The 20,821-nt window shown below is 36.1% G+C and overlaps 1 protein-coding gene across 36 annotated transcripts in view; it reads right to left on the bottom strand.

Moving 5' to 3' along the window:
• The window catches only part of adgrb1a (adhesion G protein-coupled receptor B1a), a 158,137-nt gene that overhangs the window by 27,195 nt on the left and 110,121 nt on the right, over nt 1-20,821 (bottom strand). For 26 of the 36 annotated variants that reach the window (XM_009292551.5, XM_009292553.5, XM_009292556.5 and 23 more), the window contains 6 exons: nt 18,348-18,474; nt 7,816-7,919; nt 6,342-6,444; nt 4,581-4,731; nt 1,746-1,815; nt 537-603 (listed from right to left, as the gene is read on the bottom strand). In XM_009292551.5, coding sequence (XP_009290826.1) covers nt 537-603; nt 1,746-1,815; nt 4,581-4,731; nt 6,342-6,444; nt 7,816-7,919; nt 18,348-18,474 — 622 coding nt within the window. The remainder of the gene's footprint in view (nt 1-536; nt 604-1,745; nt 1,816-4,580; nt 4,732-6,341; nt 6,445-7,815; nt 7,920-18,347; nt 18,475-20,821) is intronic. The other 10 variants (XR_012392399.1, XR_012392400.1, XR_012392402.1 and 7 more) reach the window with 1 other exon arrangement.

The following is a 20,821-nucleotide window of genomic DNA, read 5'->3' as shown; positions in this document are numbered from 1 at the left end:
TCACTCATCCTTGACTAGTTCTGGGAAACCTGTAGGCTGACATCCATACTAGGAAAAACAAAACCAGGGTAGTCAATGGTTACAGGTTTCCAACGTTCTTCAAAATATCTTATTTTGTGTTCAACAGGACCAAAACCTTTATAGTTTATAACAAGTCACGGAACAGTAAATGATCACAGAATTTTCATTTTTGGCTGAACTATGTCTTTAATATTGTCTAATTCTAAATCAGGCTTATTTAACGTGCAGTGATGCAATGATGTGACTATCATTCCCACGGTTAGCATACGCTGTGTTTAAACAGATCCATTAAAACCTGTTTGCTGGGTATTATGTTGTAGAGTTACGAAGATAAAATCGGGAATTGCCAGGATGCTCATTCACTTTTTATTTCAAGAGCTTGCCACTAAAGCTGTGGTTTATTTATCGTAAAATGCTATGTTTGGGTGCAGTGATGCTAGCAGCATTAAACACAGTCTGGGAAATGAGGGACAGACGATTTCTGTGAATAAATCAAACAGAGAGAGAAATTGTACCAGGACGACAGCAGCAGCTGGTCCCACAAATGCGTACAACAGCCCTCCTTCCAGAGACAGCCAGCAACTAACACAAAACACAGAAGCAGAAAAAAGAGAGCGAAAGAGGTAGAGAAAGAAAATAGAAGAGAGAAGGGAATGAAGGAATCAGTATCGGTGCTATTATTAGTCGAATTTAAAGGGACACTCACCTTTTTTGAAAATAGGCTCATTTTACAACAATTAATTAGATCTCAAATCTCTAGAATAGGTCTCAAACTGGATTCCTGGAGGTCCGGAGCTCTGCACAGTTTTGCTACTAACCCTAATCAAACACAGTTGATCCAACCAATCAAGATGTTTAAGACTACGACTATTAAGCAGGTGTGAGTTGGAGCTGGTTGGTACTAAATTATGCAGAGCTGCGGCCTTCCAGGAATTGAGTTTGAGACCATTGAAATAGACTAGAGCATTAGAGTCTTGCTAAAAAAATTTCAAAATAAGAGTTTAAAGCTTGACTATTCTTTAGTTACCTTGTGTACTAAGCCCAACAGAAATAACAATAAAATGTTGCTATTTTTAAGGTGTAGACCTGTATAGCTGGCTTTTTGTTTTGTTTTGTATGGCTGGGAACTATACTCTCATTTCAGTGTATTTACCAAGGAACTTTACTGCTGTACCCTGGTTGCATCAGGCACTAATTTATTATGCAGCACCAGAAAATAGTCCCCAGCTAGGTAACTAGGAACATTCATTCATTATTCTTCGGCTTAGTTCCTTATTTATCAAGGGTTACCACAGAGGAATGAACTACTACCTATTCCAGCATATGTTTTACTCAGCGGATGCCCTTCCAGCCGCAACCCAGTACTGGGAAATAACTAGCTAACATTGCCGCGTATTATCATTGCAGCAGTAAATAATTCTTAAAACTTTTTTTTATATTTTTGACCGAGATGCTAATGGTCTAATCCCATTCAATGATGTATGCAATGCTAAGCTAAGCTACAAGTGCTCCATCCAAACCCAGAGATCAGGTGAATGAATTCAAACATGATAAAACTCAACAGTTTAACTCTAGGAGACTTGTAAATGAACCTATTTCCAAAAAGTGGAGTGTTTCTTTAACATTTTAAAGTGTGTACTTAAAGAGTGCAGGACTAATCATAAGAAACATTAAAACTTATATAGGCAAAATTAGATGATTGATCCAGTGGTGATCATACTTACTAGTTAACAGTGCCATATCCCTTTGCCTTGGTGAATCCAACAGAAATTGCTACAACGAGAGCAGGTAAACCTATAAAAGGGAGCAGGCATTAATGAGAGCAGTTCAGTACTTGGCAGAGAGTATAGCATGATATATGAGTATAGAGCACAGGTGTCAAATCCAGTTCCTGAAGGGCCACGGCTCTGCACAGTTTAGCTTTAACCCTAATTAAACACACCTGATCAAACTAATTCCGTCCTTTAGGCTTGTTTGAAACCTACAGGTAAGTGTGTTGAAGCAGGGTTGAAACTAAACTGTGCAGAGCTGCGGCCCTCCAGGAACTGGATTTAACACCTGTGGATTAGAGTATAGAGTATAGCACATCAACATGTTTGATCGGATTTACTTGAACTATCACTTATCACTTTTTACTCAACCTCATGTCATTCCAAATCTATAAGACTTTAGTCTATGTTTTAAACACAAATGAAGATATTAACAACTGAAAACGAGAGATTTCTGTCCCTTCATTTAAAGTCTGTTTACCCATAACCAAAACATCCGGTGGCTGATAGACAGGTTGCGAACGAGCATTGAGCTTCTGTTACCAAATATGAATGCTGTAAAAACTAGCTATGTTTATGTCCAAAGATGCAAATTAAACATATGCGCAAAACTGGAATATTGCATGAAACATTCGCAGATAATGCACTTTCCATCTGGCACCAATGCAACATTTTAGATGTGCAATGAGGTCGGTCCACTGGTTTGTTAATTCATGCTGTCCCATTGCACCCATTTTTGATCAAATGATCTGGTAAAACATTACATGGCATTTTTTGGTGCACATGATGGAATTTATTCTGTAAATGTGTTTCCATAACATTTTTTCTTATGACATGTTTTTTTAGCACATTTTTAAAGTATATCCCATATTGGTGTATCAATTAAAGGTCCCGTGAAGTGGTTTGAATTGAAATGTGCATTTTTATTAGATTTTTGATGTAATCTCAACTGAAACACAAAGAGAGGGTGGTAATAATGTAGCCCCTCCCCTTTTTATAAAACAGCCAACAGCATTTGGCTTTGTAATCGCTCTGCCAGAGTGGTTGAACTCAAGCGCATCAAATGTGAAGCATTTTAAATGGGGCACGGCAAGTCTGACACTAGAATCTTCTAAAAGCAGATTTTGTCACTGTTTTGGTCTTTTGGAGCACAATAGCTTATAGATATCGTAAAAACTAACAATACTGATACTAACATTTAAAAAAACTTCATTTTAATTTCATTGGACATTTAAGCCTTTATATGCAATATTCCAAAATATGGATAAAAATAGATGAATGGAAACTGTTCACTACGAATAAAAACCTAAGTTAAAGGGTTACAAAACCATCCTGTCTCAACAGGGTGTTTTCACACCTCTAATTTAAAAAAATGTCAGGAAAGTGGGTAAGTCCAGCTTTGTTTAGGTGGGATGAAAGAGGGAAGGGGAGAAAAGGGGAGTTTCAGTATATGCACGCATCAGTAATAAAATATTTACCTTATTTGCCTTAAATTGAATAAGACAATAATATGACGAAGGTGTTGAGTTGCTTTTTGAATGTTTCTTTCATGATCCCATGTTATAGCACATAATTCAATTAAAATCATTGCATCATTGCTGCACTATCCACATTTCCTCCAGAGTTTCATATAATTTCGGACGTTTCATTCTTAATTTGTCGACTTTAACTGCAGTTCAGAACTTTCACTTTCATTCAGGAACATTTCATGCATGCCCTCAGTGACAAATGAAATATTGGATGCGAGGAACTGCTGGAAGTCTGTAGTTTTGATATTTGTGATACCACAAGGTTGAATGGGAGAAAAAAAACTCTGCATTTCTCGATGCAGAAACTTGGTAGGTGCAAACAATGTGTTCATACGCGACCAAAATCTTACACAACAGTAATATTTATATTTAATATGATTGTTGACAAGTTTACATTCGGAGAGCAGCATTTTACAGAAGAGCTTTCAGTCCATAATATTGTCGTGATATTAAAGCTCTGTAAATTTTGTAGCTAAATCATTTTGATTAAGGTATGTCTTTAAAAACTGCTGACGATACCAACTAAGTTTGCTGAATAAACATAAACAAAAAATCATTGATCACACACTTACCAAATCTGTAGAGGCAGGACAATCAACACAAACTGGAACCGGATCTTTTTAAAAAGGAGACTTCTCTGGAAATCTGAATTTCACCATTTCCATATACTAAAAGCTCTCGGTTAAAAATATTCCTTACAAACATATTTTTGTCACGTGTTAGCAGACTACTGTACTCCACAAATGTGGGCCCCAAAACGTGGGACAAAAATGACTGTCAAAATCTCAAAAATGTGTTTTGGTGTTTCATGACCCTTTAAATCTGTTTATCCTATGAATGAATCATGTCTCTTCGGAAGATCTATACAAATTATTTGTAAATACAAATATTTTGAAGCACTATTTTAAAGAATAGAGTTTTAAGAGATGTTTTTTTATTCGGTGACACAAATCCCTTATATTTGTTAAAAATATCTTTGTGTGGTGAACAAAAGTCTCATAGGCTTGGAATGGAATAAGTGTGAATAAAAGATAGCCAAATTATAGTTATGAGCTGAACTGACCATTTAAATTTCATCCAAGATTTTAGAATAGATGATTTGCATCATGTATTACCACAATGAATCAACCTCAACTTTTAGGTCAAATGCACAGCTGGGCTTTATTTATTTGTTTATTTGTTTTTGCAGACAAGACATATTCTAAATAGAGGCACAGATACTGTAAAGATGCATAGGAAATGACAAAGAGACAGTCCTCACCCCAACCAAGGCAAAGGAAACGCTTGCGTATGATACGGTTTCTAAGGCGGCCGGTCACAGCCATGTACGACTGCCATGCCTCCGTTAGAACCCAACAGAAAGAGGACAGGAAGAAAAAGTGCAGAAACGCAGCCACGAGAGTACAAACAACCTGAGAGCATGAAAATAGAAAACAGAAAGAAGAGAAAAGACAGAGCCCATCTATTATAGTTTAGGATAAAGTTAAAGTCAAAATTATTTAGCCCTATGTGAAATTTTAATTATTTTAAAAATATTTTCCAAAACATTTTTAAACATACAGTAATGATGTTACTTATTTCTAATAGAACATATTTCTAGAACTTTTAACTATTTTAGTTTGTCTTTGCAATGATGACAGTACATAATACGCTTTATTAGGTACACTTGTTCAACTGCATGTTAACGCAAATTTCTAATCAGCCAATCACATGGCAGCAATTCAATGTATTTATATATGTAGACATGGTCAAGACGATCTGCTCCAGTTCAAACAGAACATCAGAATGGGGAAGGTGATTTAAGTGACTTTGAATGTGGCATAGTTTTTGGTCCAGATGAACTGGTCTGAGAGTTTCAGAAACTGCTGATCTACCGAGATTTTCGAGCACAACCATCTCTAGGGTTTACAGAGAATGGTCCGAAAAAGAGAAAATTTCTCATTTGTTCTGTGGGCACAAATGCCTTGTTGATGCCAGAGGTCTGAGGAGAATGGCCAAACTGGTTCCAGGAGATAGAAAGGCAACAGCAAATAACCATTTATTACAAGAGAGGTATGCAGAAGATCATCTCTGAATGCACAACACATACAGCAGCAGAAGACCACACCGGCTGCCACTCCTGTCAGCTAAGAACAGGTAACTGAGGCTACAATTCACACAGGCTCACCAAAATTGGACAACCGAAGATTAGAAAAATGTTGTCTGGTCTGATGAGTCTTGATTTCTGCTGCGACATTAGGATGATAGGATTTGGCATCAACAATCTTGTATCAATAGTTTGGGCTGGTGATGGTGGTTTAATGGTTTGGTGGATATTTTCATGGCACAATCTCTGAGGAATATTTCTAGCACCTTGTTGAATCTATGCCACGAAGGATTAAGGCGGTTCTGAAGGCAAAAGGGGGTCCAACCCGGTACCAGTAATGTGTACCTAATAAAGTGGCCGGTTAGTGTATTTTACTTGTTGTTTTTGTGATATTAGTATTCAGCTGCTTAAAGGCTTAACTAGTTTTTACTTTGGTTAATGACTATAAAATATAACTATCAAAATGAATTTGGTTAATAAGTCATAGTAGGGTAATTACAGTAATAAAACTCGTTAGACAACTACAGTTTGTTCTGAAGCCAAATACTAAAAATATTTCTTAAAGGGGCTAATAATATTACTATAGTACTTTTTATTTTTTTTAAATATATATATATATATATATATATATATATATATATATATATATATATATATATATATATATATATATATATATATATATATATATATATATATATCAATCCACCATAACTGAAAGAAATAAAACTTTCTCAAAAAGAAATCATAATAGCAAATACTGTTAAAAATGTCCATAATCTGTTAAACATCACTTGCTAAATATGTGAAAAAGAATTAAAATTTCACATGAAAACTAACACTTTTCTCTTCACCCGTATGTCAAAGAGAAGGAGGAAATGAGTTTTTATTGCAGATCAAGGGATGTATCATTTCATTTGACTGTTTTAGTCATACCTTGTTCCGTGTCTGAGTTTGACCGATGAGTATAAGCGCATTGGAGGAGATGATGGACAGACAGAAGTTGATGAGGATGACAGAGCGCTCTGAGCGGATGTACCTGAAGAAAAGCACGCACAGTCAATACATTTGAATGAGACCTACTGCTTAGTCATTCAGCAACAAAGGTATTAATAGGTGGCCACATCAATGGAATCTAAAAGGATGTATATTTGCAAGTGATGTATATTTTCTCATCTGTAGACTCCTGAAGTAAGAAACGCTCTTTGAAGCATTCTTTAATCATGGTTGATACTTAATTAAGCGTGTTTGAAACATTTGCAAAACACATGACTGTTTTAATGTAGCGGTGGTCATTAATGCTAATGGAAAACATTACAAATAGATGGCTAACGATGGTTTTCAGAAACGCACTGTTGTTTTAGTTTCTTTCTTCTGTTGAACACAAAAGAAGATATTTTGAAAAAAGCTGAAAACCTCTAATCGATGGCTTCCCTTTCTTACTATGGAAGTCAATGGTTACAGGTTCTCAGCTTTCTTCAAAATACCTCTTTTGTTTTCATCAGAAGAAACCCTTAAAGGTTTGAAAACACTTGAGTAAACAGTGAGTACATTTACATTTTTGGGTGAACTATCCCTTTAACTGTTAACAAACCTTAATTTAATATATCCAGATATAGCTAGTCTGGCTATTACGACTTTAAAAAAATGCTAATATAGTAATTTGGTGCTCATGACACAATCTATAATCAATAACAAAGTAAAACATTTATCTCCCATTTGTGTTAAATACTTAAAATAAAATACAAAATAATTCACAAAATGTGTCATTTTTAAAGACATTTATATGTCAATTGAGCTGAGATATCAAGATTAACTGATCGATCAATCTGTCACTAATAACCACATTAGAAAATCCGAAACAACCTGACTTCTTTATAATTGCTACACATCAAATAATGGACTTGAATCTTAAACTCCAAATATCCTATATCTTATAAGTTAAGCACGTGTCGCTGTCCATGGTACTGAAATAATTTTTGTTTTTAAATCTATTTTTGTTGATAAATTTCTAAGATAGCAAGTCTTTACAAAAATCACCCTAATATACCTGAAAATATACAGTTAATATATAATATAATAAATATAATAAAATATATTGAAAATACAATAATTAAATTAGTAAAACAGTTATGTCCCCACATTAATAGTAAGTCCTTAAAATAAAATACAAGTAATCCACAAAATGTGCACCGCTATTGTAATTTTTACATCAATGTGTCAGTTGAGCTGAGATAACAACATTAACTGATTGATCAATCACTGATAACCACATCAATATGGTTAATCAATGCTAACCTGACTTCTTTCAAATTCCTTCACATCAAATAATGGACTTGAATCTTTAACTATCCCAAATGTCATGAGTCAAACAGATGTTGCTGCCCATGGTACTGAAATCGTTTCTTACCTCCAAACAGAAACATAGATGATGATGAGGAGGAGCAGGGTGAGGGACGAGACCCCGCAGCCCACGATCAGAGTCACAGATGGAAGCTGGGTCTTATCCATGTTCTGTCAACACAAGGAAACAGACTCAGTTAGCACTCAGATGCTAACGCTTCCTCAAACTAAACCGCCTGCCGTTCCTCCATGCGATTCAGTGCTGAAGAGAGCCAGAGAAGTCCGCGTGGCTTCGGCTGAGGAACAAGGTGAGATGAAGGTCACTGAGCAAAGGGCTGATACTGAGGTTTGAGATATCCGGAGGGGAGAGTGGAGAAAACCAGTGACTGCCTGTGATAGCTTGCAAACCGGAAAAGCTAAATGCCGGATGCTGCGAATTACTCAGGGATTCTGAACCAAGAGGCTCAAGTCTCACACATTTGCAGGCTTGCGCAACCATTGTCTTGGTTGCCATGGTGATGTGGTGGAGAAACAGCGGCCACTGCAGTGGTGTACGCAGCATTAACTGTACCATAGGTGTGTGAGCAGTGCATGTGTGTGTGTGTGTGTGTTCGTGAATATCTGCATTCCTTGCTTAAGCCTTAAGCTGCATGCCTAGCTGGAGCACATTTAAATACATTTATGTGGTACAGTCTACAGTAGATAAGGATGCCAATGGGTGCTACGCATTCTCCAAGGTGTGGACTTCTCACCTTTCCTCAAAAACACACAGACTTACACTTACACACAAAGATAATTGGTTGAGTTTATAGCCTGTCTTGTCTCCAGGTTTAATGTGCACACAGGGCCAAGTTAATTAAATCCCTCTGATTAATCTGCACTGCAGTGAGGTCCCCGCTGACAATCAAGAAAGAAATGCATCCTCTGAGACTAAGTTTGTCTTCCGCTGGCCAATCAAACAGTTGACTAAGCCTAAGCTGTGGAAGACAGGCTGGAATTTAGAGAAACCTCTATCGAACCAAGGGAATTATTTAGTCTATTGGTGCAGACAGGACGAAACATGAAGTTTGGAAAGGAAACTATCAAGTCCTGTCAATTTTGTAGCATTTGACAGTTAACCGACAGGACGGTAGGCAAAAGGAGGCTTAAAAGGATGTATTGAAGTGGAAATACTAATGCCTCATTTCCACTCAATGATACAGTTTAGTTCAGTACAGTACAGTACAGTTCAGTATGGGTCACTTGATCAGGCATGCATTTTCACTGCCAACGATGCCCTTTTGGTAGGAATGGTATATGCCAGAATGTTGCAATCAGTGTCATTCTCACTCAAAGAATAAATATGTATTGTTAGTTCAAAAATCCTGTCTTTTGTGAACTCAAATTCACTAATCCAAACAGATGTGCAGCAAGCACACGCAAAGAGAGACAAAAGGCCAGCAATAGCACATTCCACATGTTTTAAACAACAATAGAGGACATACAGCAGAATCTGTTCTTGCTTCCTAGGCTGTTTGAGCTTTCTTTGAGCTCACGTAGACCATGGCTCATTGTTGTGACTCTTTATTGTATTGCAGTGTCATGTTTTGGCAGTTTATTTAAAAATGGAGCATCCTGTGTTTTGATTCTTTGGCATGTTGCAGATGCTGATAACAGTTCTCTGTAAACGAATGGCATTCAGTAGTGAGTCTAGCTCTATGCTTTTGGCAACATTCTTGTGGCAAAAAGTGATATGGTACGGTTCACTTTTTTGGTAACTTTGACAATAGAATCAGGTGACGGAGTGGCGCACTAGGTAGTGGTGTCGCCTCAAAGCAAAAGGTCACTGGTTCGAGCCTCAGCTGGGTCAGTTGGCATTTCTGTGTGGAGTTTGCATGTTCTCCCTGCGTTTGCGTGGGTTTCCACCTGGTGCTCCGATTTCCCCCACAGTCCAAAGACATGCGGTACAGGTGAATTGGGTAGGCTATGAGTGTGTGTGTGGATAATTGTGTGGATCTCTCCCAGAGATGGGTTGTAGCTGAAAGGGCATTCGCTGTGTAAACATGTGCTGGATAAATGTGCATTCTGCTGTGGTAAACCTGGATTAATAAAGGCACTAAGCCGAAAAGAAAATGAATGAATGAATGACAATGGAATCAGATATAAATGTGTACATGGAAATAGACTCTTAATTTACATCCTATCTACTGCCATAAAGTATCCATACAAAAAGATTACATTTACCTGATTACCTGATTTACCTGATTAGCCCTGAAACACCAAACTGATCACAGTGAACTAGTGCAATGAAAGTTGACTGTAGTTGGTCATCAGCCAATATCAGGCCACAGTTTGTGCATTTCAGTTTTTCAGTGTGTTTTGCACTGCCAACAAGGGTTGAGGGTTTTCAGGTTCCTGTAAAAAACCACCACCCAATGGGACATTGTCCTTTTTGGCTAAAATTAAATGAACCTGCTGACCGGTTCAATAAACCAATGGCAACAGGGTAAAAACACAGATTTGGCAACACTGACTAGTCAGACCCCATCAAGGGCTTTTGGTCCAACTGAGCAAATCAAGTTGGTGTCCATTGACATATGCAGTGAAGGAGTAAACTCTTTGAGATGTTACATTTAGAAAATCAGTCGTTGATTGTATGCGAAATTGCAAACTGTACCTTCCTACCGTTTAGTAGTAGCCTAGCTTAAAAACATATGTGACAAAAGAAGAATGCCCAAACTCACAGTAATCATAAAAGATCACGCAATTAGTACCTGCGAGACTAACCACTTTGGGTGAGATTCTGAAGTGTGAATGCAACAAACACATTAGTGAAGAGGCAACTGATGTACAGGTAACATGATAATTCTAACAAGGCTAATCTAATATTTCCAGATTACTTTCAAACTACAGATATCAGACTATAAAAAACATAATTTTATAAAAAATTTACACTGAGAGATTATAAAAAATAAGCATTTACTCAAAAGAATATGTAATTTCAGAAGTACAATACAACACATGAGAATAAAAGCAAAAATGCACTTAAAACATTTATTTTGCTGCTTGTTCAAACTGCTTATTTAAAATTAGATGAAACAACACAAGTCTTAAATTTTCTATGAGACAACTTAAATGTTTTATGTTCAAGTCACTTTGCAAAAATGAGTAAGTTAACATAGCACTTTTTTAAGTAATAAAAGTGAGCAAATAATTCAAGATGGCTCAGACTTTTACAATTTTCAGTCATCGTACGTAATCATTTCAAAATACAAATGTAAATAGATACATGACAACATGAGCCATCCAAACTGAAGAAAGTGATTAACATTACAGTATTTATATTTAAATAGTAAAAAAAAAACTCTGCTTTGTTTTATTTGTATAGTTTTAATTTATGAATGATAAATTTAGACAGATACCGGCTAATACAAACATTATTTCCTCACACAGTGATGCTATTTTTACACATGCTATTTTTATACATGCTGTGTTGCGCAAGCTAGATTGACCAATATTGCTTTTTTTTAGGATGTGCAGCCATCTGATAACCAACATTTAGAACCAACATTGTTATAAACTTCTGATGCCAAAATTTCTAAATGATCATCAAGCTACAACAACTAGGAAAATTAAGAATATGCAAATCAATAATCAACCAAACAAATAAACATAAATGTAACATTTATAAAACTAAATGCGAAAATGTACAACTCCAGTGCAATGTAGATTTTTTTTGTATTAAATAAGTGAAAATACCAAATGCAATAATAAACATATCATTAATAAAATTGTTTCTATAATATAGATAAGGAATAGGAAAATTAAATATTAAAAAATTGTATAAGTTACTGTCTTGTCTTTGCATAATGTTATTACAACATGAATATTGATCTATCAGTCCATTAATATTTTAAAGCTTACCATACTGTATGCAAATGCAATGCAACCACCACATACAGTACATAATAATAAGACTGCAAACGAACTAAACTTGTAAACACGATGCTAAATCCTATACAAAGAAGAAGCAAAAAAAGACAATGGCCTACCTTCGAAGAAACACTAACACGAAATGCCTCAACACGGCATGCAATTTCTTTTTGTCGCCATCTTCACTGACCCATATTTAGGAGTGATGTATTCAGAGCTTCATCCAAGTACAGCTGCAGCGTAACTGTGCATTTCTACAAGCTTTAGCTCATAAAAATTCAGTCTGTGCACACAAAAAAACAAAACTCTCATATCAAACTGCGTAAGACAATCTGACCCGTGTAAACCAGAGTCTGCTTCAAAGCTGGAGACATCTGTAAAAAGACTGGCGTGTGGTTAAAATAGCTGCAGTGTACTATCTCCCTTTATTTATTTTTTTCTCTTTCTCCTTCCATGTGCACTGCAGCTGACTGTATATTGAGTCTGGGAATGGAGGGAGAGAAAGAGAGGAAGAGAAGCGTTTCTCTGGCTCTTTATCATTCTGAAGCTGTAGGACGCTAGTTGCCAGCGGAGGGGCCGTTGGATGGGCCATTTTGAGGTGGCAAGTGGAGCTGCAGGAATAATTAGCAGCATAGCAGTGGGGGTCTGGAGCGAGAGAAGGCTAGCGAAAGGGAGAGACAGACGGGGAGTGGAGCCAAGAGGAGGAGCCGTCCTCCCTTCTGCTGGCACACGGCAACACAAATGAAATCCCCACAATATGCTTCCCACGAGGAATGGAAAGAGCTAACTGCGACACTCCCTTCTTCCACATCCATCTGACCAGGTAGAGCAGGACACGCCGCCGCCATAAGGCGAACGATTAGCATACCGCTATGGATCTCTGGATCATAGTGAAGAGAAATGCAGATCATGCGGTCTTTACATGAAAGCAAATAGCAGCACATTAATGCACACTGGAGCCTTTAAACATGGATGTTTGCAATGTTATCCCTCGATTGAATGGGGGGATATCAGTGGTTATCAGCTGATAGATATGGGGTAGTAGGGGCCTTCTGCACCTATTGATAGACTCTGAAGGCTGTTATCATCTATCAACAGGTTTAATCAGCTATATTAAAAGAGAAGACTCCAGATACAGATCTGTTTTTAAATTAATGTGAAGTATAGGCGTTAGTATAGGTGTTAATCAAATACAATTAATGGGAAATTTAATAAATAATATAAATAATTCACATGGTTAATTAGCTATACTAATAGAGAAGAATCCAGATCCAGATCTGTTTTTAAATTAATGTGAAGGTTGGGTTTAGGGTTGGGGTAGACGTTAATAAAATACTATTAATGGGAAATTTAATAAATAATATAATTATCGTTAACTTCCGGCTGCAGCCGTATGTGATCTATAGCTGATTAACCATATGGATGGATGATAACAGCCTTCTGAGCCTACCAGTACTTGCAGAAGTCTCCTATACTGGCCCATTTCTTTCATCTGTTAACCACTGATAATGCCCATTAAATCGAGTGATATCGTTCAAATCGGCTGGCAATGTAAGCTGGGGTTCAATACATCCTAAAACACTAGAATGAAATAAATGTGAAGCCTAATTATGTAGTTTCCTTGTTTTATTTAAGTACACATCATTTCATACAAAAATACAGTCTAGCTTTATTTGAAGTCTACTATTAAATAAATACTAAATACTAATTAAATAGGTACATCTAAATTTAAATTTACTACACAACCGTTAGGAAAGTATGTTCTATGAATGTGAGTAGTATGTATGGAATTCGCTAGACCTATATAAGATGCTGATGTATGATAACCTTGGATAAGAATATCACGATTTCATGGTATCATTGTATGGTGATTCTTACTCTAACTTTTCCCCCATTGAACACAATTTAACATTTAACATATTTTGTAACAGTAAACGTGTCAGGCTAAATAACTAAGATAAATCATTAACTTCTGCTGTCTTTATTGGTTTAAAAACCACAGATGTCTTTCAAATCTGTAAGGCGCCTTTGGATATCTTTCCTTTCTTTGAATATAAAGTAAACCACTGCACTGTTCAGATCCATATCATGCTTGGATGTTGGTTTATAAGCAATTTGTTTTTCAGATGTTTGCTGAATCATGGACAAACCAGCAGCTTTTGATGTGGAGATACCGTTGCCCTAAAAAACTAAATAAAATAGTCATAAAGAACACGTAAAAACAAAAACAAAACGTACATCTACTGTAGGAATAGTATAATAATTTTTGGGGTTTTAAAACCTTGACCTGTGCCGCACGGTGGCTCAGTGGTTAGCACTGTTGCCTCACAGCAAGAAGGTTGCTGGTTCAAGTCCCAGCTGGGCCAATTGGCATTTCTGTGTGGAGTTTGCATGTTCTCATTTTTCCCAGTACTGGTTTTCTGCTGGAAGGACCTTTACTTCATAAAACATATGCTGGAATAGTTGGTAGTTCTTGATAAATAAGGCACTAAGCCAAAGGAAAATTAATGAATAAATAAATTAATTAATTAAACCTTGACCTTTCCAAACCATGGTAAACCTTGAAACCAGTTATCGTCCCATGCCTATAACCTATCGATTTATTCTGTACTATTTCACTCCTATTCATGAATTCTCTTGAGTGGCATCCTGTGATAGGACAGAAACTTTTTGCAAGTACACAGTAGACTTCTCTGTTTTTCAAAAATACTGTGAATTCGGACATGCTACTGGCCTCACAGTTTTTTACATGACTACTGTACATAGCAGGGAAGTATGTGATTTCAGATGCAGCTTATGTTTGTTCTTTAATTTTATACATGTTCTTTAATCAGAATGTAGGAATGTTTCCTCTGAACCTCTATTCTATCCTCCTCTATTCTGTTCTGTTGACATCACTAAAGGGCCCGCCTAACTTTTTTTCATTCATTTAATTTTTTATTCATTTTTTTCAAAGGAAGTTTTGTTATAAGCGATGACACAAGTCAGGTGATTCACAACATTGCAAATTCAACTGAAACAAATAAGTATATGAAAATGATGAAAAAGTAACAAAACCGTGTATATTTAATGGCTTCAATAAGGGAACAAACTACAAATCTGTGACGTATTGTAAAAGAAATTGAATTAAATAAAATACAGAAATACAAATCCATTCATTTAAAGTAGTTGGTTGCATTTGTAGAAACTATACTATATTTCATGTTTATTGCAAATCATGCATTACTACATTTAAGAATCATGGGATATCAACTTGATTATGCTGCTTCATGGGAAATGAGCAGAGCTAAAATATATTTTGCCTTGCATCGCTCACAATGACAAGTTTTCTTTATAATAATATGCCTTTTTTGCATGAATTCTATGCAAGAAAAAGGTAGGAATTTGAACAGATGGATTAAACAAAAGCGCAACATCTAGTGATAACCTCAGAGCTCACAACAAATCTGTCTTTCAGTTATTGTTAAAAATATATTTCTGTTTTAGTCTGTTAGGGAGATCACAAAACGGACACAAAGACGTATCACATCTTTTAAAATTCAAACACATTATTTTTTATTTTTCTAATTGTAGATTTGTGCAAAACCTTTGCAAAATTTTCTAAATGTTTAACAACAATCCTTATCCAAGTATAAATGACAAATACACTCATTTTAGTTGGAAGCTATCACATATAAAACGGTTTTTAGAGGTTTTTGTGTGCAATTTCCTGAAGGATGCCAAAGGGAGCCAGTTCCTACAAATAAATACATAGCCATATATAAAGAATGACCATGTGACTTTCACATTTCAATTTGCACAGTTCAAAGAGTATAATGAAAATGCAATGTTTAATAATAAAGCATGCAAAATGGTAGCACCAGTAGTGACAGTGCATGGTGCCAAGCGACAACTGCTTAAAATCTGTACAAAATCCTGGCACACCACAGCACCATTAAATTTTTTTCAGCAAAAGTATACAATCCTAAATAGTTACCATAACTCAACCTTATGCTATAAATATTGAGCATTCTTCATCTATTAGTAAAAATGCACCTTTCTGTAGCTTGAATGAAGTATACAGTATATTGGATGACAACTTTAAAAATACAGATGCTTTCTCTCATCATATCCACAATCCTAAATAAATACTGTAACTCAACCTTATGCTATAATATAGTGCATTATTCATCTATTAGAAAAAAAAGTATCTTTCTATAGCTTGAATAAAGTCTGGAGTATATTGTATGATACAGTATAAGAAAACAGATGGTGCTTTCTCTTTCAATTTGCTCTGTTTTTGTTCAATTCCGAACTTCCAACTCATCAATGCCATTTTGTTCATTCTTGAAGTGAACTTCTGCATTTTTTATTGATTTAGGGCTGCACAATATTGAAAAAATGTGATTCATTTTTCTGTGATAAATATTGCAATATGAATAGTTTAGCAATATTTTACCATGTTTCTGATTAGTATTCAGCTACAGATGTTGAATAATCACAATACAAAAAATGCTTTTCTCACTTTGCGTTGTATAATTTCTAGTCTGAATATCAAAAAAACCTTAGAGAAAGTAAAAATATTTTTTTCTATTTACCTTCAGAAGAAATAAGTCAAAAATTAAGAGTATTTTCTTAAAACAAGCAAAATGATCTGCCAGTGGGGTAAGTGAAATAGTTCTGTTTTCGCTTTGAAATGTACTGTAGATATTTAGACTAGAAACAAGACAAAAATATTTTTGTTGCATAAATTGTATAAATTATTCTGTAAAAACAGGGTGATTAAATAGAATTCTGTAACTCCTGGTCAACTATAATTCAGACTCAACAGGGGATGTCCCGATCAGATTTTTCAGAGTCTGAGTCAGTTGATTTTGAGTATCTACCGGTATCGAAACCCGATCCGATACTTTTATAATACATAAAAAGAATGAAGAATAGCAAAAAAAAAAAAAAAAACAGATCCAGGGTGTTCATCAAATTTTTTTTCCACATATTATTATAGCACAGTTTGTGCTGAATACAAAAAAAATCCATGTAGGCCAATATTATGTGATAAGTAGCTAAAATAAGCATAAAAGTCAGGGCATGTCAAAGCATCTTAGGGGCCCCAAAAAAACCTCAGACCTCTGAGGGTTAAAACATAATGAGAATATATAATATACATTTGAGTCCTGATCGGGAGGTAACTTCCAATTCTGATAGAGTCTGAAACTGCGTGATACAGCCCAACTATCGATCACGTGATGGGATCTGGACATCCCTAGACTCAACACTGCATTTGCAATGTGACTGTTGTGGATGTACACATTGCAATATTGATGCAAAACAATATATTGTCCAGCCCTAATATGATCTGAACTGTTGTCTTGAACTTAACACTATACTGTATTATACTGGGTTATACTGTACTTGTGAAGTTGTCCTAGATGCGGAGTGACCCCCTTTACTAAACCAATAGCCAAGTTGCTATTCTGAGAACAATTTGAGCAAATTCTAGTTTCCAGTACTTCCATTTCCAGTCCAATTGATGAAAAACCCCCAGCATTTGAAAGTCCCTAAGAAAGTATTTTGCAAAATGCTTTTCACATTGACTTTTTATAGCCTTTTTGATCCCCATATTGCAGTTTTTATGTAATGCTGTGTGTGATCATACTTCTGTTATGTTGTGATGTCATTTCACATGGTTTCCCAAATCAAAACAGTGTCACAACAGTGACTTCTGTTCTTGAGGCAGCCAATCTGAAACATCTTGGCAGAGCAAATTCTGAGAAGACGTGGCCATTGTTTTGGCCAGTAGGGTGTAAAGCTTCCTCTTCCTCTTTTTTTTTATGCTCTCTGGCTCATATCTGGGCCAAGCTGCACAAAGAGAGCGTTATAGCGTGTTCTATAGCTTTAAGAACTTCCACTGCCCATGCTGTTTCCACGGCAACTGGTGAATAAACTGCTTCAGAGGCAGTTTCCAGTCTAATAATAACTAATCACACTGAATGAAAATTCTACACAAAGACACAGCCCTTTCCTGCATTAAACCAAAGCAGATCTCATCATTTTAAAGAAAGATGTCGACGTATAGATCCGCATAAAGACAATCCTCAGAGGCCCAAATGCAGTGTGACTAAGATGGAAAGGCCAACAAAACCCCTATGCACATTTAAATGATAAAGCATACATATATGTATATATGCATTCATAATTATTTGAGATGTCCACACAGCACAAAATCCAACATCATATAAAACATATATATGGTGAATTAAATGCTGGTGTTTTAAGCAAAATGAATTTCATCACAAATATCTACTCATCTTTAGGTTATCTTGAGCCATTAAGTATCATTAATCACATGCAATTTCTCTGAATAAACATTTTATGTATGGAATATTCAATATGAAAGCCAGCATGCACTGCATTCAAGCAATAAACACATAACAAACCATTCATTTTATTCAAATACCTGTGCATATACTCAGAACCCATTAAAGATCGAAACATATCTTAAATAGTTTGCATTAAATCTGGTCTATGGCTCTGGCATGTCATGGAGAGGAGGAGAGAGGGGAGTGAGAGAGAGAAGGATCTGTTGATACACAATGACAATGACGCCTATGACCAAAAAAGCGCTACATTATTTCACGCAATATCACACAAACGCATCTTTTCATGTTCTTCGACATTAAAGGGAACAAAAGAAATGGCTCGACTTACCACATCGGGATTGAGGCGTGCTAAAATGGCGAAGGTGGAGAGTCTGTCACACAAGCATTTGGTTGTGCTGGAGTCGACGGGCACGGCTCTACAGCCTCGCGCAGACCAGGAGCCCAGCAACGACGAGCTGCGGAGCGGAGACACACAAGAAACAGCGCGGAATCAGACCAAATCCCTGCGCGATAAAACTGCTATTTTTCGCTAATCCTGCACACACACAGCCCGCCGTATCAGAGCCGGAGCGCGAGAAAAGACAGTGAAAAGACAGCTGAATGGACGATGTGATGCAGCGCACACCTCTGCTTTCTGCATGGCCAGGTTAGCTGATGTGAAAATAGCTCCAAAATGTACAAAAATAATAATAATCGAGGTCGTCTTGAAATAAAAATAAAATAAAATTAGCAATAAGGTTGAAATAGGAAATCAGTTAATAATAATAATAATAATAATAATAATAATAATAATAATAATAATAATAATTAGCCTATTAGCATTTAATAAAATGTAATTTTTGGAAATCAGTTATTATTTAATTATAATAAAAAAAATTATTCTTATTTTAAAATGAATATATTAACCCTGTGAAAACGGCGATATCATTCCTGTTATACCCTGATAAAATTTTATCTTGGGTTTGTAATATATTTTAGGTAGCCGTGTAAATTCTCAGGTTAACTTTTCTGTCAGAATATTTATGCTAAACTAAAAATTATTAATGGATGCTACATGATCTCTAAAATTATTTGGGATATATTTGGTTGTTGTTTATTATATTGAAATGAGCACAAACAAAACAATATAGTGTCTGTCTGCTTGTAGGTTAGCTACGGCTAATGGCTTCACAAACAGTTGCCAACTATTTTCAATGAAAAGGCGCTAAGCTCTGCCCGAAAAGTCACTATATGTCGCTAGATTACGTCATACATCAATTTGCAAATTACTGAGGTCATCACATCCAACCGCTTTTGTTTGCTTAAAAGCCTAGACTGGTTTCATACAGCCGCCATTTTAAAACCCGAAAACGAGGCTGCAGTGGGAAGAAACCTAAGTATCGCCTGAATCACATAGGAACGTTGTGTACCCAGCTCTGTGTCTTATCAGCAAAGAAAAATGGACACAAATGTATTATTTCACTGCCTTCAGAGTGACCTTAAGGTCCGTTCTGAATGGATAGTGGAAGTAAAAAGGGATATCGGACCTCCTTTTCAGCCAAGTTAAGGGAAATAGCACTAGTTAGCTAACGTTTTTTTCCCCTAAAACACACATTTTAGAAGCCATTTATCAAATTCAGGTTAATGAACTGATTCTTTCACTATATTAGACCAAGGAACAATACAGAACGGACACATGAGAGTCTATTAAAATCTCCAGTAACACCAAAAAAGTCGCTAGATTTGTTGCTAGTAGCATTTTTGAAAATTTGTTGCTAGGAGGGTCTGAAAAGTCACAAAAAAAAGCTAAGTTGGCAACACTGTTAAAAAAAAAACGAAACAACGTAAAACATCTTGCTTGCAGTAAATTGTGGAATCTGATTGGCTGTCTGTTGATGACACTCATCAATTGACTTCAATGTTATTGCTTACATTGAATTATATAGTCAAAAGGCATTTGCTTTCTCTCTGGAATGTCAGTCCTTCTCTGATGACGTCAGTTTGATGGCTTTGCCCAAATATGCTTAGTCACCCCCCTCCAACCATTAATATGCTGGAAGAAAGATGAAAGGAGGAGCGTAAAAAATAAACCCTGCCCCCAACGCTTAAAATACCTCATCATATGGTTCTGAAATAAAAGTCTGGTTCAAACAACCCAATGCCTTTTTCGACCAGATGCCGAAACTAATAATGCTTGAAAGTTGCGGGCCGACACAGAAAAAATATGAATATGAATATTTATTCAAGAAAAAATCTGATTGGTTGTTTATGTACCTGCTGACAAATAGAAAGTCTGGTTGTAGTGCCTACATTTAGCCTAATAACATCAATCAATCATTTATTATTATCCATTGTTGTTGCTGTTTGACTAGAGTGGAGCTTGTTGCAAACCGTCAAACACCTCCAAACAACACAGAATCACTTTGAAATGAAGGTTCCCAAAGGACAGTTTGGGGTAGCCTTTTCACACCGTGTTTAGCCTGCAGCAAGTCTTACAAGTAGAGTAAAGAACAGTCTCTTTTACCTGTCAAAACTTTGTAAGTTTAGAAAGTGTGGAGGAAAAGTGCAGCAGAGCAGAGGATGGATATTACTTTGGGACATTGAGACCTGGAGCACAACACGAGGAAAGAAAAAAAGAAATAGAGCGGAGTGTCTTATGTTTACTGTTTATTATCTACAGTTTATTAATGTCAGATATGCAGCTGATATGGGTGGCACAGTGGCTCAGGAAAATGAATGAATGAATGTAGCTCATATCTCACAATAGAGGTGTAACAGTTCACAAATCTCACACTTCAGATAACATTATGTTTTGTCATTATG

The sequence above is a fragment of the Danio rerio genome, chromosome 16 (assembly GCF_049306965.1).
Source record: "Danio rerio strain Tuebingen ecotype United States chromosome 16, GRCz12tu, whole genome shotgun sequence".
NCBI classification, from domain to species: domain Eukaryota; kingdom Metazoa; phylum Chordata; class Actinopteri; order Cypriniformes; family Danionidae; genus Danio; species Danio rerio.
This window is presented reverse-complemented; position numbering and strand designations above follow the sequence as displayed.